The following is a 24785-nucleotide window of genomic DNA, read 5'->3' as shown; positions in this document are numbered from 1 at the left end:
GTGGCTTCTTGTTGTGGAGCACGGGCTCTAGGCGCGCGGGCTCAGTAGTTGTGGCACACAGGCTCAGCTGCTCCGCGGCACGTGGGATCTTCCTGGGCCAGGGCTCGAACCTGCGTCCCTGGCATTGGCAGGCATATTGTTAACCACCGTGCCACCAGGTAAGTCCCACTTCTCAGGCTTCTTGAGACAAAAGGCTTTGGCGATATGGTTCCTGGAGCCCAGTCCTGCTACCTGCTGTAGGAAACCACTCTTCTGCCCACCTCTGATCTTCCACCAGGACTGAGAAGGGACGGAGAGGAGTACAGCAAGAACAAGGGCTGTGGACAGAAGGCTTTCGGGGCCAGGACACCCTGAAACAGTTCATCCAACCCAGGGATAATTCTCAAAATGACATGAGCAAAAAGAAGGTTTCCATCCCCAAACCCGACAGGAGCAGCGCAGGGGTGAGACGAAGCAGTTGGCAACCGCTAGCAACTGTTGGAAAAGTTGCTGGAAACTTTTTCTTAAATTCTTGATGGGGAAAATCCATCTTCTTCAATGACTTCTTCCTTAAGGTTCAGGCTTAGCTTTTATTCTAAGCAAAACCACACAGGCAGATCCGTCAACTGACAGATCAAGTGCGGTCTCTCCATACAATGGAATATGATTCAGAGTGACGTACAGACGCATGGCAAAACACAGATGAACCTTAAGAACATGACGCTGAGTGAGAGAAGCCAGACATAAAAAGCCACATATCGCATGATCCCATTGATACGAAGTGTCCAGAACAGGCAAATCCATAGAGACAGAAAACAGATCGGTGGTTGCCAGGGGCTGCGAGGAGGAAGTGACTGTTTGATGGGTACCAGGTTCACTTCTGGGGTGATGAAAATGCTCTGGAACTAGACAGAGGTGGTGTCCAACACCCTGACTGTACTGAACGCCACTGGATTGTTCACTTCAAAGTGGTTAATTTCATGTTATGTGAATTTCACCTCAGTCTGAACAGAGGATGATGCAAGCCTGAAGGGCGAAGGGTGCTTTCTGCAGTGCTGAGTTTTCCAGGAATGGGACCAAGGGAGCCTGGCTAGCGGGCCTCCAGATGGTTCTCCCGATGGCTGCTGGCCTTCGTTTAGGCCCAAAGCCACAGGAGGAAAACAACAATCCTATACCCTCACCAGTCACCGCTAGGTAGCAGTCGGCACCATTCTCCCCATCAGACGCCCTTGGTGTAAAAATTCAGGCCAACGTGGAACAGAAAAACTCATTATGTAAAATTACAGACACAGAGGCAGCAACAGCCTTGGGGGCTGGAGAGGACCCACTGGGGCTCCCCCTGTCTCAGACCCAGGAAAGGGCAGGACCAGCCTCAGGCACCCACAGTCCTTTCCCCCAGTCACAATGATGGCTTCCAGGACAGGCCTGGGCCTCAGTCAAAGGCAGGGAGATAAACAGCTTTGTCCTGGAAATGTGGAGACAGAGGGAAAGTTCTTTTTTTTTGGCCTTGAATGTGGGAAGAAGAAGGCCTGGACACTCAAACTTTCTCCTTGTTAATACACCAAGACCACGTGCAAGATGGTAGGGCCAAGAAATGGACAGAGATAGAGACCTGGTAACGTGTCACCTGGATCAAGCTGTGCCTGAAGCCAACACCCCCTCAATTTCAGTTATATGAGCCAGGACTCCGGCCTAAACCAGTTTGACATGGGTTTTCTGTCCCTTTCAGCCAACGGGGCCCCAACAGACAAAGAGATTTTCAGAAATGGTGCTGTCTGTGATGATTCTAAAGTCCCAGAACAAAGTTTGGTGAATTCCAAAGGAAGCCTCTGTTGCCACAGGACTCCAGAGGCTGAAGGCCACGGAAGCATTATAAAACAGGACATTTTTATATTTCATATTTTTATATGAAAAAGGAACACAGCCGGGGCCGGTGGGGAGGGAGGTGCTGTTAAAAAAAAAAAAAAAAAAATCCCATCAAATTCCCATCTCACGTACCCAGCTGAATCCTACACAGCAGATGCAAAAAACATCTGAACTCCCTCAGAGTTGTGTTTCTCCCCTGGCTTCTTCCCTTGCCCAAAATTTGCTCATACTTTCCAAATGTTCTTAACAGCCTGGAGCAATTACCGTAGTTGGTCCAGCCAGGCCCCTACACTGGGCCCATCACTCCCCCACATCCATGGGGTCCAGGAAGAGAAGACAGAGAAAGACAGACACAGAGACAGAGATAGAGAGAAACAGAAATACGGAGACAGACAGACATAGACACACACACACACCCCAGGCAGAGAAAGACCGAGACACGGGGACAGAGAGACAGAGACAAACAGAGACAGAAGCGAAGACTGAGAAAGACCCACAGAGGGAGAGGAAGCATCCCCAGGGAGCCCTAAGAAGAAGGACAAGCACAGAGCCACTGTCAGGCCTGGAGACCCTCAGAAGGACCCACAGGTCTGAGGACTCAGAGCCCAGTTCCGGAGAGATGCGCGGCAGGCAGCAGAGGCCCAACAGGGCTGTCCAGAGACACCCGTCAGCCTGTTCTCTGGGCAGAACCAGACATGAGCACAGGGATATGGACCACTCGGGGCTCTGGTCCCTCGTGGGGGGTGGACATCAAGCATCCCTGGTGTGGCCCTGTGCCCCCCTTCACATGCACCCCACTCCCCTACTGCCCAAGAGCCACTTCAGGGAATAGCTTTTCCAACAGCAACATCCCTCCCAGGAGGCTGAGCAGTGATGGAATCTATGAGGAGTAGGCTAACGCAGGGATGGCAGAATGGCAGGCACGGGGGACCAGAGGGGAAGCCCGAGGCGGGACAGCCCGGGGGGCAGGTCTGGGCTACAGACCCGGGCTGCCTGGGCTTCAGGGCCCACTCCCCACTTCCCAGTGACCGTGGGTGAGTGGCTCCCTTAGCCTGGGGCCCCGCCTATAAAAGGTGATTGCAGACCGGGCTTCATCAGGCTGGAAAGGCACAATGGAAGGACACTCACACTCAGCACAGTAGCCGGCACACAGTCAGGGCCTCCATGTTAGCTTGTCATCATCATCGTGACCACCCCGGGAAACCCCTTTCCTGTCAGCCCCCCGATAAAGAACTGGCCTCAGCCTGAAATCCCACCAATCCAGTGTCGGGCAAAGAGGATCCAGCAGGTCCGAGTGGGCCACTTCCCTCCCCTGTCCTGGCTCCCAGGCCCCACCCACCCCCACTGGTGCTGCAGTGAGATGAGCACTGACCTCACCCAGCAGCTGGGCGGCCGTTAATGAGCTAATGTGAGTCCTCATGGTCATGAAGGAGCGTAAACGCACTGCTCAGCACGTGCGGAAAGGACATCCATCACGCAGCCGGCCAAGGATGAGCATATCATCCGGCCACAGTCCCTGCCCCACCCTAGGCAGTGACAGTGAAATGACAGCCTCTGAGGCAGCTGGGGGACCCCAGGGGACAGAAGCATCTGGGCCACTGGCTGTGATTCCTCCGTTTAGATAGAGAGCAAATGAGCTTCTAGCGTGGACGGTCCTGAGGTTCACTGAAATAGCAGAAAAACCTCTCTCAGCAGCAAACCATGAGCGCTTAATCTGTGCCCATTCTCCCCCTCCACCTCAGCTCGACTTTCTGCTTAAAGAAGAGTAAAATGCAGGCGCCCTCCAGGGCACAGTGGTCCCCACGGGCTGGACACACTCCGGCAGCTGGAGGGGGCAGTGGGGGAAGCTGTCCCTTTCCAGCCAAGAAATGGCCCATGGAGCCAAGCTCGTCCCTGGACCCTCCTCTGGCTGCCCAGCCTCTGCACGCCCCGGGCTCAGCCCTTCTCCCAGCCTTCGCCCAAGCCATCCCCCCAGCCCAGCATGCCTACCCCCTCCCTTGTTCCCCGCCCAATCGCAGCAGCACCCAAACCCTTAGAGGGGCTCCCGGCTGAGGCCAGGCCTTACCTTGGACAGGTCCTCGGAGCCCCCGGGCTGGCCAGCGGCCAACAGGGGCGAGGGCCGCAGCAGGGGGTCAGGCAGCAGCTCCAGGCGAGGGCGCTTGCTCTCCAGGAATTCCATCTCCGACTTGCCCAGCTCAGGCAGGTATGAGTGTGACTCGGGTCGCAGGTGAAGTTCCTGGGACCTGTGGGGGGCAAGGGCACACGGCATCACGTCTGCTGCCCGTCCTGCGGGAGGAGTGCCCATCTGCTCAAGGGCACACAGAGAGGCAGGACTCAAATACAGCCCTGTCTTCCTCCGAGTCAGCATTCACTATGTTCACAGCAAGAGAATGTACTGGTGATGTATTCCCTGCTCCCTCACTGAGTGTGGCCCTCCCAGACCAGCAGCCTCAGCCCCTCCGGAGGCTGGTTACAAATGCAGAATCTTGAATGCCACCCCAGACCTATTGAATCTGACGCTGCATTGAAACAAGATCCCTGGTGATTCACGGGGAAAGTCTGAAAAACACTGTGGGTCTAACACGGACAATAACACACATGATGCTGTTTGCAAATCACTCACCCAAAGCAGACATCACTAGCTGATCACAGCACTCTGGCTGCTCAACCTGGCCTTGCCTCCCTTTCAAGTCAGCCCAGCAGCCTTATGCAGAGATAGGAGCTGTCCAGCCTAATCACTCCCAACTAACTCTCCTTAACCCTCCTCCCCAGTTTGCAGAGGAGGAAACTGGCCCAGAGAGGCCATGGCCTTGCCTGAGCACACACAGCTGAGCCATGACTCCCAGCCTCCACCTCTAGCTCCTGCCCAAATACTGCCCCTGCTGAAATGCTTTTCCAGTTGATGTTTTTTGCCCAATAAACTTAGAATAGAATCCAAACGCATTCCCCCCACCCTCAGGCCCTGCCTGGTCTGGCCCGTGTTCACCCTGCCCACTGCATTCCTGCCTCAGGGGCTGTGCACTGGCTAGGCTGGAACACTTCCACACCAGCTCCTTCCACGCTGCCTCTCCTCCTTCCTGTCCCAGTGCATGGGGCATCTCCTCCTAACAGCAGTCTCCCTGCCCACCAGATATACCCCATCTCACCCCATCTCGTTTTCTCTGTCTTTGTTTGCAGCCATCACCATTTGCCTGTTGGTTCACGCATGTTTGGTGGCTGCCTCCCCCGTCCCAGAGTGTCTGCTCCACAAGGGCAGGGACATTCATCCGTCTAGTGCCTGGCATACAGCAGGCATTTAATCAGTGCATGTAGGCTGAATGAATGTTACTGACTGCAATGCGGGCTGAGGCTATGCTGCTGTCCTCTCCTCCCTGGGGGGCCCGTCTCTCACCAACACCAGGTCACAAGATGCCCCTTCTGCCCACCTGAGAACCAACAGCTTCACAATTACAAGATGCCCTGCAGGAAGCAGATGGCGTCCACATTGAAACGTGGAAAGGACACCATAATAAGTGAGTGTCCCCCCAGAATTCATGTCGCCTCAGAACATCAGAACGTGACCTTCTTTGGAGGTAGCGTCTTTGCAGACGTAATTAACTGAGATGAGGTCATACCGGATTAAGTTGGGACCTAGACTCGATGACAAGTGTCCTCCTAAGAAGGGCCGAGGACACAGACACAGAGCGGGGCAGAGACTGGGGTAATGCAGCAGCAGGCCGAGGAACACCTTGGGCCTCCAGAAGCTGGCAGAGGCCGGGAACAGGTCCTCTCCTAGAGCCTTCGGAGGGAGCGTGGCCCTGCTGGCATCTGGGTTTCAGACGTCTGTCCCCCAGGAACTGGGAGAGAACACGTTTCTGCTGTTTTAAACCACCCGGTGCCGAGGGCCTGAAGCCATGGCCCGCGGCAGTGGCCTCCCCGCGGGGCCCTGGATGCCTCCGTGCAGTTGTAGCAGCACAGAAGGCCCAGGCCAGCTCTCCGGAACTCTGGTCCCACCTAGGCCATCCCTCAACCTCGCAGCCTCAGCAAGGTGACGAAGGAAGAGACGATGGGACAGGGCCCCTGGGCCAGCCCAGCCTCAGCGGTCCCTGCTTGCCCCTAGAATCACTGCACACGGCCGGAAGGATCTGAGGGTGGAAGTTATATCCTGGCCCTCCAAAGCTCCAAACCCTCCCATAGTCCCCTCGAAGTTCACCCTCCTGGCCCCCAGCCACCTGGCTCAGCCCAGCCACACGGCCTCCTCGCCTTTCTGGAACACTCCAAGCACATGCCCACCTCCAGGCCTTTGCACATGTTGCTCCCTCCACCTGGAAGGTCTTCACCCCGCTCTCTGAGCGGCTGGCTACTTAGTGGCCAAGCATCTGTCCCCTGAGAGGCCTTTCGCGGCCTCTCCAGCCAAAGAGTAGCCCTTCCCTGCCCTGCAGGAAACAGGTCACCTGCCTCGTTCTGGAGTCACCTTGTGTGTTTGTTGCATCTCCCCTGCTAGACTGTGGGCTTCCCGCAGGCAGGGCTACCTGTCTAAGTGTCCGCTGGCAGCCCGCAGCCTACAGTAGGCCATCGCATGTTAGAAGCTCAGGACTCTCGAGAGTTCCCTGGTGGCCTAGTGGTTAGGATTCCAGGCTTTCAGTGCCGTGGCCTGGGTTTAATCCCTGGTCGGGGAACCGAGATCCCACAAGCCACGTGGTGTGACAAAAAGAAGCAGTAGACCACCTAGAGGGGTGGGACAGGGAGGGTGGGAGGCAGGGAGACGCAAGAGGGAGGAGATATGGGAACATATGTATATGAATAACTGATTCACTTTGTTATAAAGCAGAAACTAACACAGCATTGTAAAGCAATTATACTCCAATAAAGATGTTAAAAAAAATTTATATACATGATTTTGTCACAAAGAAGTATGATAGTGTGATCAAGAAATATCTGTCCATCCCTTAAACTCTCTGAGCCTCAGTTTCTTCATCAGTGGAATGGATGCCTGAATTCCCTGGCAGTCTAGTGGTTGGGACTCCGCGCTTCCACTGCAGGGGGCACGGGTTCAATCCCTGGTCGGGGAACTAAGATCCCGCCTGCCGCGCGGCGCGCCCAAAGAAAAAAGAAAGAAAGAAAACTGAAATGAATGCCTGGCCCAGATGGAAGGTGGCCTCTGTGTCTCCAACCAAGCGTCCCCCTTAACTCTCCAAGGGTTTCCCTGAAGACTGAGGGCAGCTTCCAGAAGACAGAGGACTCAGCCTCCCCCCTCCACCGCACTCCACGATGTCGTGCACAAGGCACCGGGTGCTAATGAAGGAACAAGAAGAAAGGGCTGGAGGGAGGGAGCGGCAGCTTCTGGGATCATGCCGGCGCGGCTGCCAGGCACAGATCCGGTGTGCACACGCACGCAGAGGTGTGAGAAGAAATCGGCAAGCACTGCAGAATGCTGGGAGGAAAATTCCCTCTCACACAAAAGCAAAATGAACAAAGCAGCAGAGAGGCAGACGGTCCAATCCCTTGGGAGAGGGCCCCGGCAGGACGGCGCCTACCACTGCCAACAGAGGCGGGAAAAGGCGCACGGCCCCCGGGGCTTCCGAGGCAGGGGCATGGGGCGGCCACTGCGTGAACCCTTCTGGCCTCAGTTTCTCAGTCTGGGAAGCAAGCAGGATGACCTCATTAGCACGGTCCCTCCAAGGACCATCTTGGGGGCCATTTCTGTGGTATCCACACTGATCTCCACCCCAGGGCTCTGAGTCCAGGGACCACCAAGGGTGCCTGCATCTCTACAGGAAGGCAAGAACTGGGGAGACCCCAAGCGAGACCAAAGGTGGGGCTCACTGTGGTCACAGGAGCCTGAAGACACCAGGCACTCAGGCTAGAAACCTCCAGCCACGTCTCAGAACACGAGAACCCTCCCCATGTTAACAAAACATTCCAACCCCACCTGCTGCCCTCACACATGTACGTGGCCCAAGCAGGCTCCTGCGTCCGTGACCCTCGGTCTCGGGGGAGCGCTGAAGACGAGAGGATTCAGAGCCTACTTGAGAGCTTGTTGACGGGACCACGGCATCTGAGCGCACGGCCAACACAGTCCTGCTGGCCTCGGCCTAGACCCGTCCCCGTGCCCGCGAACTGCGGCATCTGAGCGCACGGCCAACACAGTCCTGCTGGCCTCAGCCTAGACCCGTCCCCGTGCCCGCGAACTGCGTCACGTGCGGAAGGACCATGTATCCATTTGTGACAAACTGGAAATGAAACAGACTGGTCCTTCCCACAGAGGGCCTGATAAGCACTGATCTAGGGCAGGAGTCAGCAAACGGGGCCCAAGGCCAAAGCCAGGCTCGGCCTGTTTCGTCAGGTGTCACTGGCACACGGCCACGGCCATTCCTGTACGTGTTGGCTGAGCTGCTTTCACGCTAGGATGGCAACAGTGCCGGAGTAGTTGTGACCGAGACCGAGTGGCCGGAAAAGCCTGAAATATTTACAGAGAAGGTTTGCCAGTCCCTCCTCTAGAGGAAAAGCCCACAGTGTACCCTGGGGGCCATTCGCAAAAGGATACTAGTGGGCACGTTGTCGTCATGACAGCAGCAGCATCAAAGTCATCAACACTGCACCGTATCAGTCGCGCTTCCTCAGCCCGGGCGTTGTGCAGAGGCCTCTGCACATGTCAACTAACTTGACCCTCAGGGTCTTATAACTACCCTCGCTCAACTGATGGGGAAACTGAGCAACAGGGCGGTAAGACCACTCGTCCAAAGTTTCACAGCCAGGAAGTCACTGAGGCAGGACATGAATGCCAGCGGTCCGGCTCCAGAGTCTGTGCTCTGAAAAGCCCTTCTAACACTAAAGCACAGAGAGGCTAAGTAACTTGCCTAAGGCCACACAGCAGGCAGGAGTGGCGCTGGGATCGACTCCCGTGTCTTTGGACTTTATTTAACACATTCATTTAGTGCAAAGCTTGCAGGAACTCGAGAGAGCTCAGGGGGTGCCGCGGGGCTTGGGAGAGAAGGCAGAATCGAGCTGGGCTCTAGAAAGCTGGAAAGGAGACAAGGAGGGGAGGATGTGTTGGGACCCTCAATCCTGGGAGACCCTCAGTGCCAGGAGCCCGCCAGGACCCTCAGGGAAAGATGTGGGGTCCTGATACTGTGGGCGAGGGAAGCCGAGACCACAGAGGAGGAGAGAACAGGGCTCAGAGAGGCTCTGAGGGTGGAGCGGGTGGGATTGAACGAGCCATGCGTACCGGCACCATGAAGAGAGGCTCAGAGTGTGCCTGAGGCTGGGTCAGGGTAAGCACACCTGGAATTAAGCCCTCCATCTGCGCCAGCGTAACACACCAGGCAGCCTGGACACGACGCAGGCTGAGGCACAGGCCAGCGGAGAAGGCAGCTCCCACCGCCCCTCTCAGAGTGCAGAGCCCCTTTGGTCTCCTGCCACCCCGCCAGGAGGAAAGAGGCGGCTGCCACGTACAGACACCGCCCCGGGCACCTCGCAAACACCTGCCAGTGATGCTTAAGCCCACAACACCCATATTGCAGATGGGAAAACTGGGGCTGCCCCCACGGGGTTAAGTGAGCAGCCAAATGTCACTCGGTGAGTTGGGAGGAACAGGGATTCAAAGCCACATCTGGAGGTTCTTCTGGGCTCTGGGCGGGGGGGACTCACCATCAAAGCAGCCCCATGCCCAGACACCCTGGAAGAAGCCTCCAGGGCCAGGAGGTGCCACCCTGGATGGAAGCCCATTGGGAGCAGGTACGGGAGTGAGCTGAGTCCCAGGAAGGTCACAGGTCACGGGGTCCAGGCCCCGCCCCCTCAGCCCAGCAGACCTGCCTCAACTACTGTACAAGGAGCTGGGACCCCTGGGTTCCCACCTGGCCCTTGGATGGGGCATTTGCCTTCCACGCCTTTTTCCCTTTTCCTCCGCCCTCTGTCTTCCAAAAACCCTCTGCCCCCCAAAATGGGGGCATCTCACAAACCCTGCCTGTACAGTGGGCTGGCGGTAAGGGGTTAGGGGGCACAGGGCTGCAGGGGGACCTCCAGATTACAGTCCCAACACTCACCTCCCACCAGCCAAAGAAAAGTGGCTCCAGCCCCGGACACATGCCCAGGAGAGCAAGACTCCCCCCTCCCCCAGGATGCCTAGAATTCTTGTTCCTGCCTTTGCAGTAACAAGCAGGGGCCCCCAGCTGGGTCGCCCAAGCACGAGGCAGGGTGATCAGGAAGTGGGGCCCCACTGCTGCCACCACACAGGATAAGGATGCCCTGCCTCGTAGCTACCCAGGGCCCCTGCCCACCCCCGGCGTCAGCCTCCTGCCTGGAGGAAGTGACCACTGGGTCCTACCCGGCCGCATCCTGTGTCACTGATGGCCCAGCGGGAAAAGTGCGGGCGGTGTCTGAGATCAGCTGCTGACTCCAAGTGACTGCGAGAGGGCCCAGCTGGGGCAAAGGATGGGGGGATTGCAGGATGGCAGGGGCCATAGGGACTCAAGGACTAACCGAGTCTGGGCCCTTGGGGAGGGAGTGGGAGAGGGGCAGGAATCTGGCAGGAGGGGACGAGAAGGAAGAGAAACCAGAGGCAACCGCCAGGAGCCCCCAGGGGAGGCAGCCCCTCCAAGCAGCTGTAGTGACAATGACAGTATTGCAAGTGGACACAGCTGGCTGAGTGTCTGCCAGGCACTGTCATAAGGACCTTCCGCAGATCATCACGGTTAATCCCCAGGAGAATCTAGGAGACAGATGCTCTCGTTACTCCATTTTATGGATGAACAACCGAGGCTCAGAATCATTAAGCGACTTGTCCTGTTTCCTCACCTGCAAAATGTTCCCCGTCTACAAAGTGCAGAGCATACGCGTACCCTCACTTCAGTGATGAAGAGAAGCGAGTGCAACTGTATACATAAAGAGCATAAACAAAATGCTCACCCTGTGGTAAGCACTCCGACGACAAAGCTTACTTTTGTTACCGTGATTATGATAAAGGTGATGACCACACTTGATAGTAAAGGACCCCCAGGAGCACAGTCCTCGGCCCTGGGTACACAGTAGGTGACCGGTAAATAGTCATCCATCTCACAGGGGCCCAGGGTCCTGAAGCTGAAGCCGACTGCCTTCTCACGGTGCTTTAACCCGAGGCCTATCATTTAACCTCCCAGCCTCAGTCTCCTCATCTTCAAAATGGGACGATAATGCAAGGTGCTCTTTCATCGGGTTGCTTGTGAGGATTCGACGACCCCATCCAGAATGTGCCCGTTTATCACAGCTGGCTCTCAAAAGCATCTTGGGGGCCCGATCCTCAAGAGGTCACTGTTCTTGGGACACCCTCAGGCTGGCCCACTGAGCTCATATGCAGACACATCTCGCTCATGGAAGATAGAAAAGCCCTCCCCTGCCACTTCCTCTCTGCATCTTAGGAGGGACCACACCAGCCAAGCAGGACAGATACAGGCGTGTTCACATAGGGGCCGGCACAGCAAGCTCTGACCCCAGCTGCAACTGCAAAGCCTCACAGTCCCTCACCAAGCAGCCAGGAGGCCAAACGGGGGAGGCCCAGGACCCTGAGAGCCCTCTGGCAAGCCCCTGAGGATACAGAACATAACCAAGCCTCATCCTCAGGGCCACAGGCAACTAGAGATAAAGTCAGGAAAGGGGGCCCCCACTAGGAGGTGGACAGAGTGGGGTGCAGCTCGGAAGAGCTGACCAACGGTACTTCCCTGGCAGTCCAATGTTTAAGACTCTATGCTTCCACTGCAGGGGGCACGGGTTCGATCCCTGGTCAGGGAACGAAGATCTCACAGGCCACGCGGCGCAGCAAAACATTTTTTTTTAAAAAGAAAGAGCTGACCAAGGGCACGCCCGCTCCCTCCCCAGCAGGCCACCCCCCCGCCACTCACACAACGATGGGGAGAAAAAGGAACCCAGGGACAAGAGAAGGCCCCAAAGGTGACCCCAGGTGCACATTTGTGCCGCTTACCGTGTGTGGCCGGGCGATCTGCACGGGGTAGGAAACGCCGTGGGGCGGGTAACGGGGCTCGGTGGCCCTCCACGTCTGTGCCACGGGCTGCGTGGACCCCGACATGGTGGTGGGCGTCCAGGGGGGCTCGTGGGCCCCTGTAAGCTCCCTCTCAATGGTCTCCAAGGATTAAAAGCCAGTCTTCGTCATCTGCTCGAGGGCCACCCTGTCCCAGGCACCTGTGAGACCAGAAAAGCAAAAGCGAGATCAGTCCCAGGGCGGCTGCTCCTTGCAGACCCTGGCGGGGCCCCAAGTCCTTCCTGTGGCCCCTGTGAGGAAGAGAGAGGAGACAGGGGTCCTCCGGGACCCTCCTCCATGCCACTGGCAAGCTCCGTGCCCACTGACAGCAGCGGGAGACGCCACGTGGTGTCTGAGGCCTCTCCAAGCCACAGGCCAGCGGCTGCGGCACAAGCCACATCGGTGACAGCCGTGTCCTCCCCCACTGCCAAGGCCCTCGCTCAGCAGGCACGAGAGCTCTAACTCTGCGGGCACTGCCCCCACGACCCCCCCCACCATGGCTCCCAAGCACCCTCAGCCCCCCCAACCCCACCCCAAGTCCTCTGCCAGTTTGAGTCACCAGGGCAAGGTTCGCCGAAAGCACCTGGCAGCTCAGGCAGGCGACTGCTGTCCCAGGAGGGGAAAAGTCCGTACACCCGTCCAGGGTGATGGTGGTGAACGGGGTCGGCTCGGGCAGAACACAGGTCACAGTGTAACCCCGGGCAAGGTCGGGCCTGCCTGGGCCTCCCAGTGACCCTCTGGGGAGGGTGAGTGACACTACAATGGGGGAGCAGGACAGAAGTGAGGTTGGCCCGGACGTGAACTGAGAGCGAAGAGACTGGGAGCCCGAGGGCCACACTGGGGAAACAGCAGAGGACACGGATGAGAGCCGGCTGGGCCCCCTGTGGCTCCCGGAGGGGCAGGCAAAGGATGCTGTCCACGGGGAAGAAAGCACTCATGTGTCCATGATGGAAGGAATCCACTGGCTTTACAGATGGGGAAACTGAGGCCCAGGAAGAAGAAAGGACTCAAGTCAAGAGAGCAAGAGAGCCCCCGGTCAGAACGGGCCTTTGCCCAGAAATCTCCGGGGGGCCCCAACCTCCCCAGGACCCTTCTCTCCCTTCTCCACCAGCCACTGCTCCATGCAGCCTGCCCAAGGTTATAACTGGCTCCGCCACCCAGGCCCGGGCTGAAAGCCGGGCAGGTCTCAGGCCTCCTCCACACTCAGCCACTCAGAAAAGGGGTGTCCATCAGGCCCCTGCCATGTGCAAACCCCTCAGTCACACCCGCCACCCAGGAGCTAAGGAGAATCCAAGATGGCGCAGGGGCCCGGCACCTGGATGCCCCCATGCGATGTACCCTCTCGGGCTGGGGTTGCATCTCGTGTGTACCCCCAGCTCCCTGTACCTTCATCACAACACCCCTCATCGCCCTGCCCTCCACTGACAACTGTCTTTCAAGGGCGTGGACGCCCTAACCCTCTGCCCTTTGGAGGCCTGATGTGGAGGGATATTGGGGGGAAGATTGAGATCATGGTGGTCAAAGGAAGAACAAGACCCCCTTCCCCCCGACCTGGGGGCCATGACTGCATCCCACTTCCCACCCCCATCTCCTGCTACAGTAGACTCGACTTTTTTTTTTAGCAACCATCTTCCCTCCCCAGACTCCAGGAGTGATCATGTGATCTGGGCCTGGCCAATCAGATTCCTGCTTCCCCTGGGCCAGCAATTGGTTCAGGGATGGGCATCTGACCCAATCTGAGCCAATGAGAGTCAGTCTTGAGACTCTGAGAAGGAACCAGAAACAGGCACTATCCATGGGGCTGTAAGCCAGGAGCATGAAAGCCTGGAGCTCTCGGGGGGCCACCACTTGGCAGGGACCTACCGGAGACCACACCCCCAGGAAGGCAGATCTGAAGGGTAGAGAGAGCACAGCTGGGTCCTGATACAGCCATGCCTGAAGGCAGATCAAAGCTGCTTCTTCATTTAGGGAAGCCAAGGCACTCCTTCTGTGTGTTTTGCCTTTGCCAGCCCAACCCAGCTGTCTGTCACTTGCCATCAAAAGTTCTGACTCACCCAGAGAAGGAGGGAGTCACAAAGGAGGCAACCTTTCCATCGGGTGCTGTCAATCCTTCCAACACTGCAAAGCCAAAGAATTCCAGAGTCCAAACTGCCACACCTATGACCACCTCACGAAGAAAGCCCACGTGGACTTTTCCCAGACACCGCGACAGGGTGCACTGTGTAATTCTTATGAACGTGGGAACAGTCCTGCTCAGCAAATGGGAGCTACTATTACTACAGTCACTAGTTCTGTCCCTGCAGTAGCTGCAGTCCGGTCACAGCGATGTTGTGGACATGGAAGGGAGGCAGAGCTGCCCCCGCCAGTCCCCACCAAGAGCAACACGGCAGCCCTCCGGCAGCCCAGAGACAAGAGACTGGCCTTGGGAGAGGGGTCAGTTGTGGCCACCAGTGCTGGACCCTGTCCCAGAATTCCCTGTGTCCCAGCTCATCACAAAGCCCAGCAGACCCTGGTGGTCTGATGCAGCAAAGCCAGTTCTATTCCGGCCTCTCTCTGGGCTTTATTTTGGTTTTTTGTTTTTTGTGTGTGATACGCGGGCCTCTCACTGCTGTGGCCTCTCCCGTTGCGGAGCACAGGCTCCGGACGCGCAGGCTCAGCGGCCGTGGCTCACGGGCCCAGCCGCTCCGCGGCATGTGGGATCTTCCCGGACCGGGGCACGAACCCGCGTCCCCTGCATCGGCAGGCAGACTCTCAACCGCTGCGCCACCAGGGAAGCCCTCTCTCTGGGTTTTAAACGGTTGCCCGCTCTCTGCAAGAGGAAGAGAGCAGCAGCTGGGCAGAGAGAAGCCCAATCTGCTTGCCTTTCCAAGGGCACCACGCGCAACTTCCAAGTTGCTATGTGACTTCGCATTGCATGAGGCGGTGAGAAGTCTAATTTACCAGTAGATTTCTAAACTCCTTTGCCTAATGAAAGGCCGACTGAGGGATGGCAGCCCCGGAAAGATGCTCACGGCGTGCACTGCACGTGGGCTCCAGAAGCCAGGGAAGTGACACCTTTTCAAAGCAGCCCTGGAGAATCCTCGGCCACTTCCCCACCCTCCTCGTGCCAAGGCCTGGCTTCCCACGACCTCAGTGTTCACAGAGTGCCCACCGCCGAGCTCGGGGTTCATGCCCCCACCACCCACCTGTCAGAGGATCACTCCGCCAGCTCCATGGCCCAGCATCCCCATGTGCAGGTTGTCCCCGAAGCCAGGGGACTCTGGGGATGTTGCACCTCCCACATTCACCACGAGCTTATTTTAATAAGCTCCATTTCTATCTCCCCCAACCTTAGCCATATTTTTTGCCAACTTGAAAAAAAAAATTATTTTTAGGAAAATAGTTTGACAGTTCCTAAAAATGTTAAACACAGAATTACCGTAGGACCCAGCAATTCCACTCCTAGGCATATACCCAAAAGAATGGAAAACAGAGACTGAAACAAATCAAGGTATTCACAGCAGCAGTATTCACTATAGCCAAAGGTGGAAACAACCCAAGTGCCCATCAACCAATGAGTGGAGAAATAAACAGAACGTGGTCTATCTGTACAACGGAATATGATTCAGCTATAAAAAAGAACCAAGCACTGACACATGTCACAACGTGGATGAACATTGCACACGTGATGCCAAGTGACAGAAGCCAGACACGAAAGGACAGATACCATATGATTCCACTTATAGGAAATGTCCAGAACGATAAATCCACAGAGACAGAAAGCAGACTGGTGGTTGCCAAGGGCGGGGGGTGGGATGGAGGGGTGTGGAGCGACTCATGGGTATGGGGGTTACCATGCAATGACGGAAATGTTTCGAAACTAGATAAAAGTGGTGTTTGCATAACACTGTGAACGGCGGGGCAGGGGTGGGGATTAAGCTTTGACCTTATCAGCAACGTTTGGAGGTGCGCGCCAGGAAAAAATATGACATTACTTCACCATAGACAAGGGTAGGAGAGGATGAGAGCAATCCACGGGGCAACGTTGGGTCTCCTGGATCTGGTCTTGGCTGAAAAGGGTTCTGAGAAATGGATCCAGGTTAGAGCAGGAATGCGATACAGGGGCCCCAATATCACTGCAGGATCTGGGAGCTTTGGGGTCAGGAGAGGGTGGTGGACATCCGTTGATCTCCAGACCCTTTGGGCTCCCCACTGTGAGCTGAGCTCCAGGCTAGTGAATGAGGCAGGGTCCAGGCCACAGAGGGTCTCGGTGCCCCGGCGTTGTGCAGACAAGCAGCAAATAGTGACTTCTGAGAGCAGGCTGGGGGCTCCGGAGGCCTTGGGGAGGGCGAGGGGGTGGCAGAGAGAACTTTCTGGAGCGTGAACAAGACACAGCTGGGGGAGGGGGCTCCAGGCAGAGGCCACCACCTGAGCAAGACCCCGGAGATGAGACCAGGCATCTCGTGCTTGAGAAATTCATCAAGTCATTCAAGGCCCACGAACCATGGAAAGGATGGATTTTGTTCAAAGGGCAATGGGGAGCCACGGAAGGTGGTGGAGGGAGAGAGGAAAGGATCGGGGTGTTTGACAAGCAGGCGCTGTGAAGAGCGAGTGTGTAACCCAGAGGCCTGGGGGCTCTCGCAAGTGTCCCTAAACGAGATGACACCGGTGGGATCGGGATAGCAGTAACAGAGAAGCAGCCGCAGACGGCGTGCAAGTAGAGAAGGAGCCTGCCAGCCAAAGACACATCTTGCTCTGGGGGTGAGGGAGGCCGAGCCGCCCCCCAGGGACAGGGGCCTGTCATTCCCCCCTCGGGCAAGGTGCCTCGGGGCTCTGTCCTCAGTTTCCTCCACTGTAGACAGGGAACATGCGTGTCCCTGCTCCACGGACCCAGGAGGACAGCACACCTGTGAAGGGTGCCTGGTAAACAGCAGGTGCTCAATAAGGCAAACTCAGCCAAGTCCGGGCTCCACGGGGAAGAGAGAGCGCTCTGTCGAGGTTAAGGACTGGCTTTGCCAGGTGGCATGCGATGCTCCCGAGTCCCATAGGACGGGGACACCGCAAGCCCCACCAGGCCTCGCATATCCAAACCAAAAACCACGGGCCCACAGAGCCGGCTGGAGGAGGGCTGCACACCGCAGGCCCAGCCCATGCTGGGAGCACCCGTGCACAGGGCCAGGGCCACGCAGCCGCCCTGGGAGAGCCCCACAGGCTGTGGGTCTGATTCGGCAGCACCCCACAAGCCTGCCAAGCCCGTGTTCCATCCACGGAGAAAGCTCACTGCCTGTGATTCTGTGTCTGCCTTGCAGGGCCTAACATAGCGCCGGGCACACAGCAGGTGCTCAACGAACGAAACTGTCAGGCGGAGGTGAGCGCCAGTAACACGAGGTGAGGCTGGAGCCCACCACACCTGCATCCCCTGACCCTGCTGGGCAGAGGCCTCTTTCCGGGGGGAAGTTTTCCATCCTGCCCGGACATCCCCTCTCGGGCCCCAGGCAAGACGGCCAGGGAGGCCACACCAAGACACATTCCACAGATTTTCCGAGTCAGAGCAGCCAGGCTCAGATCGGGGAGGGTGGGGTTATAGCCACTGGGGCTGGGATGTCTCTGAGGGCACGGGGAGGCGGAGGGGGTGTTTGCTAAGGGGCCGGAACGGAAGCTGAAATGTGCCTGGGAGCCTTCAGACCTGAGCCCAGGAAGATGAAAGGGGAGCTGTCTGCACTGCACATGCCTGACATTTTCTTGGAACTAACAGGACCGACGCTGGGACTTGTGGCAGGTGGGGAAGCTTCAGAATTTAAAATCAGCTGTCAGCGCTGACCCGCGCGCTCCTCAGAACCCCCCGCGGCGCTCGAGTGGCCCACAGAGGGGACACGGTCTACGACACCCCACCCCAGCCAGCCTGTCTCGGGCCAGGGACACACACGTGTGCTGGGAGCCTGCGGGCAGGGACCCCGCCGGTCTCCTCAGTGTCTGACATATAGTAGCTGCTCCATAAATGTTTGTTTTAATTGACTGCTGAACCCCCCCATGAGGGGCGTGGTGCCTGGCACACAGTAGGTGTATTATTTTCCTGGAGCTGCCGTAACAAACTACCACAAAGTGGATGGCTAAAGACAACGGAAATGGATCCTCCCACTGATCTGGAGGCCAGAAGTCCAAACTCCAGGTGTCAGCAGGGCCACACTCCCTCCAGAGGCTCCAGGGGACGATCCTTCCTTGTCCCTTCCAGCTCCTGGCGCCTCCAGGTTTCCTTGAGGCCCCACTGCTCCAATCTCTGCCCATCTTCACATGGCCTTTCTTCCCATGTGCCTATGCTTGCCCTTCTTATAAGGACTCCAATTATACTTAAGGCCCACCCTCTCCAGTGTGACCTCATCTTAACTAATTACGTCTGCAAGAGACCCCCTCTCCCAATCAAATCACACTCATAGGTTCCGGGTGGACGTGAATTTGGGGAGGACGTCATTTAACCCAATACAATAGGTGCTCAATAAATATTTGCTTTGTTCACTGCTATATCCCAGAGCCTGGCACAAAGTAGGCACCCAATAAATATCTACTAAACAAAAAGGCACCAGGCGGCTTGGCCCGAGGAGAATGGAGACCCGGAAGCCAGCCCTGGGGCAGTGGAGGGCGGATGGGGCAGGACTTGAGGACAGAAGCAGTTCCGGGGTGTGAGGTTAAGCTGCTATGGAGACACCAGCTAGAATGAAGCTGACTGCTCCCACCTTGTGTTTCTAGCTTCTGGCACGCTGTAAAAATCGGGGACCAGCCAAGCATTTGATGGCCACCTTCTGCAGGGGCTCATGGCGCAGAAGAGATGCCCAGGAGCCCAGCTCTGAACTAAGTCATAAGATGAAGATGGGAAGTGGCATGGGTGAGCCTCACCCGGCCTGGCTCACAGGAGCCTGTATGGCCCACATGGACAGGGGCAAAGGCAAAGTTCCTGCCCCCTGCCCTGGCTGCTGCCCGCTGCCAACCACGCTTTATAGGCGCCTCCTGTGGGACAGGTGCCGGGACGCAGCAGAGAATAACAGACCCAAACTCCCCGCCCTCGCGGAGCTGACATTCCACTGGGTGAGACGGGAGTAATTACAGGGTGTTGGACAGTATCTGTGCTATGGAGAAAAACAGAAGCGTGAGGTGGGTAGGCAGGGGATGGGGGGTGAGGTGCAGTTTTAAAGTGGGTGGTCCGGGACAGCCTCACCGGAAGGCATCTTTAAGCAAAGTTGTGGAGGAGGGGAGAGAGGGAACCAGCAGATGTCTTGGAAGGGTGTTCCAGGCAGAGGGAACAGCAAGTGCAAAGGCCCTGAGGTGGGAGAGGAACAGCAGGGAGACCCGAATGGTGAGAGCGGAGGTCACATGGGGCTTTCACTCCAAGTGAGATGGGAAGGATGCCACACCTCTGGGCAGGGGTGATGTGAAGGGTCTCCTATATCAAACCTGCCCCTGGCATCTCTGCACCCAAGGAAACTTCAGCTGCACCCCCTGCCAAGGAGCCACGGGTGCAGGCCTCTGTGCATAAAAGGGCTGACCCACCTGTAATCCTAACTCTGTTAAAGGAGGAAGACCAGCTTCCTTGCCCCTTACCTGGCAAAGAGGTCACTGGGCTCCCTAAGAAGGAGCCAGGACCCCAATCACAGCCTGTCCTTGGCCCTGCCCGAGGGGCGGCGGCCTGGAGTAGCTGAGGGTCACCGTACTCAGAGCCAACTCAGGCTGCTGCCCACAGAGGTGCCACCTGCCCCCCGCAAGCTGGGACCAAGCTAAACAAACCCATGCCAATGGGGTCTCCACACATTCTGGCCAATCAGGAAATTATTGGGGTATCTACACAGGCACTGTTCCAAACACTGGAGCTACAGCAGCGAACCAGTCGGACAAAAAGGCTTGCCAATCAGAGCTGACATCCAGTGACAGGTCTGTCCCAACAGGGAAAGCGCCCAGCCAGGTGCTCACCGGGAAATGGATGGATGGACGGACGGAGGGGGAATGGATGGACGGATGAAGGATTGATGCTAAGATGAATGAGAGATGGATGGATAAAGGAGAGATAAAGGGAAGGGAGAGGGAGGACGGACGGACAGATGGATGGATGGATGGATGGATGGATGGATGGATGAGCCCTAATCAACCAATGCATATCAGCTTAACTGTTCCATTTTCCAGGGGTTTTCTGGTCTTACTTTTTTAACCAACCCCCAGAGCCAAGCGTGTCTTTATTCCACTAATATCCCCCCACGTCAGGCTCCCTGCAAGCCACCGTGGGGGACACACATAAGCACCATCCTCCCCATGGCCCAAGCCCATACAAGTGCTCCCCAAGCCCCAGGCTGCTGGGCACAGAATCCCTGGGGAAAACTGCCTCTGGTCCCGAACTCCAGAAGCGCAAAGGGAGGGACTCAAGGCCCACCCTCCCCGGGGCACCGCTTCTCCTCCTCAAGCCATAGCCAGCACCCCTCCCTCCTGGGGAAAAGGAGAAAAGAAAAGCCAGCCCACTCCAGCCTCAGAAACATCTCCCCTGTGGCCAGCGGGATCTACAGCCCCGGGTCACACAATCCATCACGCCACACACATGCGCCAAGCAACAGCCAGAAGAACAGCTTCCCGTGGGCCCAGACTGGGGCACAGACCCCGGATCTGCTCCCGCCGGGCAGTCTTCCAGGGACCTGCGTCCCCCTCCCCACCCAGCTCAGCCAGGCCCCAGCGACCAGCTCAGCACGAGGCATTATAAAGAGGATTTCACAGAAAAACCCCAATGTCTGGCTTCTCTGAAAACCAGGGACTCTCACATATTGCCGGTGGGGACGTAGAACGGTGCAATCTCTGCGGAAACCAGTCTGGCAGCGCCTCCGTAAGCTAAACACAGAGACGCCATATGACCCGGCGATTCCACTCCCAGGCATCCAGCCCCAGAAGTGAAAAGAGGTGACGAGACAGAACGCACATGAATGTTCACGGCAGCACTATTCACAACAGCCAAAACGTATCAACAGAAACAACCCACATGTCCATCAACTGACGAGCAGATACATAGAATGTGGCCCATCCGTTCACTGGAATATTATTTAGCCATAAAAAGGGGCATATAAACCATGAAAACGTCATGCCAAGCCACATGTTGAATGATGCCATCTATGTGCAATGTCCAGAAGAGGTAAATCCACGGAGGCAGATGCGGGCTGGTGGCTGCCAGGGGCTGGGGCAGGGGAGGAAGGGGAGCGGCTGTCCATGGGTATTAGGTTTCCCTTGGGGTGACGAACATGTCGCAGCACGAGACAGTGGTGATGGTGACACACCACTCACTCTACTAAATGCCCACGAACCGTACACTTTAATACGGTTCAAACGGTAAATCGTGTGTGTTTTCCCACAACAAAATCACTTAGGGGCACGACCGGCTGGAGGCGGGCAGGAGCTACCCACGTGGGATGGACACACCCTCTCCTGGTCAGCTATGTTCGTTTCTATCCCCAGCCGGGCCAACGGTACTCAAAGGCCAAGGGCTCAGTTCCCCTTCTCCGTCCGGCCTGGCTGGCTGGCTGGAGCTCTCACCTCCACCATCACTTCCCGAGAACCCGACCCCAACTCCAACTTGCCAGCCTGGGCTCCCGCAAGCTTCTCTCTTCCCGCCGCTCCCCCGGGCCCAACGCCATGCACCACCACCGTCTGTTTACCCGCTGTCTCCCCGCCCCCAGACTGAGCTCCTGACCTGCAGTTTGAGCCCCACCGGGTATCACATGCATAGTAGGAGCCCTGGAGGCTGTGAGCTGTCACAGCCCCTCAGTCACTAAGGAAAGGTGGTGCCCTCCAGCAGGCTGCCCTAATCCTAGACATGTACCCTCTCCACCAAGCCACCTCCTGCCCGCGCGTTGCTACGTGTGGAAAGTGGCCAAAGGGCTCCCACGTGTGGAAAGTGACCAAATGGGTTCAAATCCCAACTCTGCCACGATGTAGCTGTGTGACCTTGGGCACAGTCCTGACTTCTCTGGGCTTTATTGTCCCATCTGTAAAACTCTCTTCCAAGGGCCAGTGGAAAGAGGATTCATTGGGAAAAGATCTATGGAAAGTTCAACACCCATAAATGAGTCCCCAGAACAAGAGCTGTGGCCGTTACTACCCTGCGCTGCTCCAAAAACTGGGACGAGGGAGGGAGACAGGCAAGGCAACCAGCCACGACAGTGATGATGTTACTGGCAGAGGTAGTGACCTTGACTATCCCCACTTTGCTGATGAGCCAGCTGAGGCTGGGGGAAGTGAGCCGACCAAACGGTAGAGTGAGTCCCTAATCAGGAGGTGAGACCAGGCACACCCACACCTGAAAACAGAAAAAGCAGAGGGTGCTTCCCAGGGAGAGCAGGCCCTCGCAGTCTGGAAACAAGGAGAAGGGGGTGTGCTCTTCTCAGTCCTGAGACCTTGTCTACACAACGTCTCACTCACTGCCCTCTCGTTACAGATGGGAAACTGAGGCCCAAAGAGGGTCAGCAGGCTGGTGCTACATGGCCAGACTCCGCCCTCCTCAGCTGGATCGCTTGGCCCACGTGGTCCAGGCGTCTGAGGAGGTGGGCATAGTGGCCTGCACTGAGCCCAGGGGTCATGCAGGGGGGACGGGCTCCAGCTGCACCAGGACAGCCAGGTCCCGCGACAGAAATGCCGCTGCAGCCTGGCTGGGAAGCCGTGGAGGAGAGACCCCCAAACGCCACATCCTGCATCAAACCTTCCGGGGAAGGGGCTTCCCTGGCGGTCCAGTAGTTAGGACTCTGTGCTCCCACTGTAGGGGGTACGGGTTCGATCCCTGGTTGGGGAACGAAGATCCTGCAAGCTGCACAGCTCGGCCAATAAAAAAAAAAAAGAAGAAGAAGGAAAAAGAAAACAAAAAACCTTCCAGGGAAAAACATGCCCCCAGCACCTGCCCCACCTCTTACCTCCCTGAAAAAGGATCCCCAGCCACCGGGAGAACCTCCGCCCACCCCCTGCCACTGATTCTGCTTGGAGAAACCCTCCCAGGTCCCTCATACCCGCCCCTTGCTACCGACAGGTTCTACCTCATCCACAGGCTCCCACTCACCGGAAGAATCTGATCCCCTCACCAAACGTGATTATCCCCATTCAACAGATCAGGAAACCGAGGCTCAGAGAGGTGGACTCACTTGCCCAAGGTCACACAGCCAGAAAGCTGCCAGGCGTCATTCTGATCCCCTAAACCGCCAGCCCAGGCCCCCTCCCAAAGCAAGCAGGGATGCGTTGCTGGTTGGAGCTGTCGAGGAGGCCCGTTTCTGTTTCCAATTTAATTGGTACGTTTGTGTCCGCTGGGCTGCGGCCAGCTCAGCCGCCCGGCCCAGCTTCCCTGCCAGGGCAAGAGCTGCTCAAAATCACTTCCTCTGTGACTCTTTTTCTTTTTTCCCCTTTTAATTTTAAAAGGAAGAGAGAGAGAGGTTGAGAGAGAAAACACAGCCCTGACAAACCTCCTGGCACACCAGGTCACAGGGTTCCACACGAGAACCCTTGCCTTGCGACACGACCTCCCTCTGGGGTATTTCACAAACATGACGCCGGATTTTTCCAGGCTCTTCCTCATTAAGTTCTGGGCACCCCAGGAGGGACGTGGTTTCCATTAGACTCGGCTCCTCCATCTGGCCTTCCAAACGGCAATTTTCTCTGCAGAGGGAAGCGGTGGAGGCGGGGATGGGACACAGAGAAGAGGCTGGTGTCTGGGCGGCGGCTGTGTGACCTGGGCAAACCGATTAACCCCCTGCCCTGAGGCTGGGATGCGGGGTGCACCTATGAAGGGGGTCCCCAGGAGGACCCTGGGATTCTAAAGGATGAGGGGCTGGGGTCCTGGGTCCGTCCACTTGGCTGCCTGGGTCGGACTGAACCAACAACTGAAGAGAAAAGAGGCCACAGAACCCAGCGCTTGACATTCTGCTAAGTGAAATAAGCCAGACACAAAAGGGCAAACACTGTAGATTCCGCCCAGATGAGGTGCCCAGAGGAGTCAGTCACAGAAGGTAAAAGGGTGGGTGCCAGGGCCTGGGGGAGGCACAGGGGGGGTTCGTGTTTAATGGGCACAGAGCTTCTGCTCGGCAAGATAAAAGAAGTCCTGGAGAGGAAGGTTCTGGAGAGGATGGTGGGGATGGTTCCACAGCAGTGTGAGCGTACTGAGCGCTACTGGACCGTACATTTAAAAATGGTCCAGATGGTCAGCTTTCTGTTATGCGCGTGGTGCCACAGTTTAACATTTTTTTCTTTAAATTTTGAACACACACACACACACCTCCTCCAGGGAGGACTCCCTGACTGCTAGCTAAGAGCACCCAGCTGCTCTGTGGTGGTTCCCACTGTCAGAGCAGCCCCCATGAAAAAAGACAGTGTGGCCAAGGGTGCTGCCTAGCACTCAGCAGCCCCTCACAGCCAAAGGCGGGTCTCAGCCCATCTCACCTCAGCACCCAATGGCCACGGGGCACAACTGGGCCTGCAGACCAGCGTCTCACAAGTCTGGTCCCTCAGAAGTCTCCACTGACCAGCCGCCTCCAACCATACGGCCTGGACCCAGGGAAGGGCTGACCAGAAACTCTCTGCCCCTTGAGATGGGCCCCTGGACCCTGAAACCTGAGGCCAGGCCCAAAGCAGCTCTCTCAATGCCCGCTGGACTGCAGTCTCCACCCCATGGCTCACAGCCAGTGCAGAGACCCCGAGGGTGAGGGCGGCAGCCCCTGGGTTCCCACCAACTCCCCTGCACCAACATCTGGCAAACGTGTCCACAGCTGTGCAGCTGCCGGAAACCCCTCCTCCACACACACAAGCCCTCAAGGCCGGCTTTCCAAAGAATTTATGGGGTCATCCCTAATATTTCAGGGCAGATCTCTGGGGGACGTCCTCCGCCACATGTGAACAAGGACAAATGTTTCTGCTGCTAAGAATAGCTGCTCTAGGCCGGGAGCCCACCCACCCACCCACCGCCCTCCCATGC

The 24785-nt window shown here is 57.1% G+C and overlaps 1 protein-coding gene across 1 annotated transcript in view; it reads right to left on the bottom strand.

Moving 5' to 3' along the window:
* Positions 1 to 24785, bottom strand: part of NCOR2 (nuclear receptor corepressor 2) — a 191896-nt gene that overhangs the window by 140556 nt on the left and 26555 nt on the right. The window contains 3 exon segments of the mRNA XM_024758467.1: positions 3911 to 4088; positions 10151 to 10245; positions 11780 to 11997. Of these exon segments, the coding sequence (XP_024614235.1) occupies positions 3911 to 4088; positions 10151 to 10245; positions 11780 to 11884 (378 nt within the window). The 5' untranslated portion in view covers positions 11885 to 11997.

This window comes from Neophocaena asiaeorientalis, unplaced genomic scaffold (assembly GCF_003031525.2).
Source record: "Neophocaena asiaeorientalis asiaeorientalis breed wild unplaced genomic scaffold, Neophocaena_asiaeorientalis_V1.1 scaffold77, whole genome shotgun sequence".
NCBI lineage: Eukaryota > Metazoa > Chordata > Mammalia > Artiodactyla > Phocoenidae > Neophocaena > Neophocaena asiaeorientalis.
The sequence above is the reverse complement of the archived record's forward strand: the minus strand, read 5'-3'. Positions and strand labels throughout refer to the sequence as shown.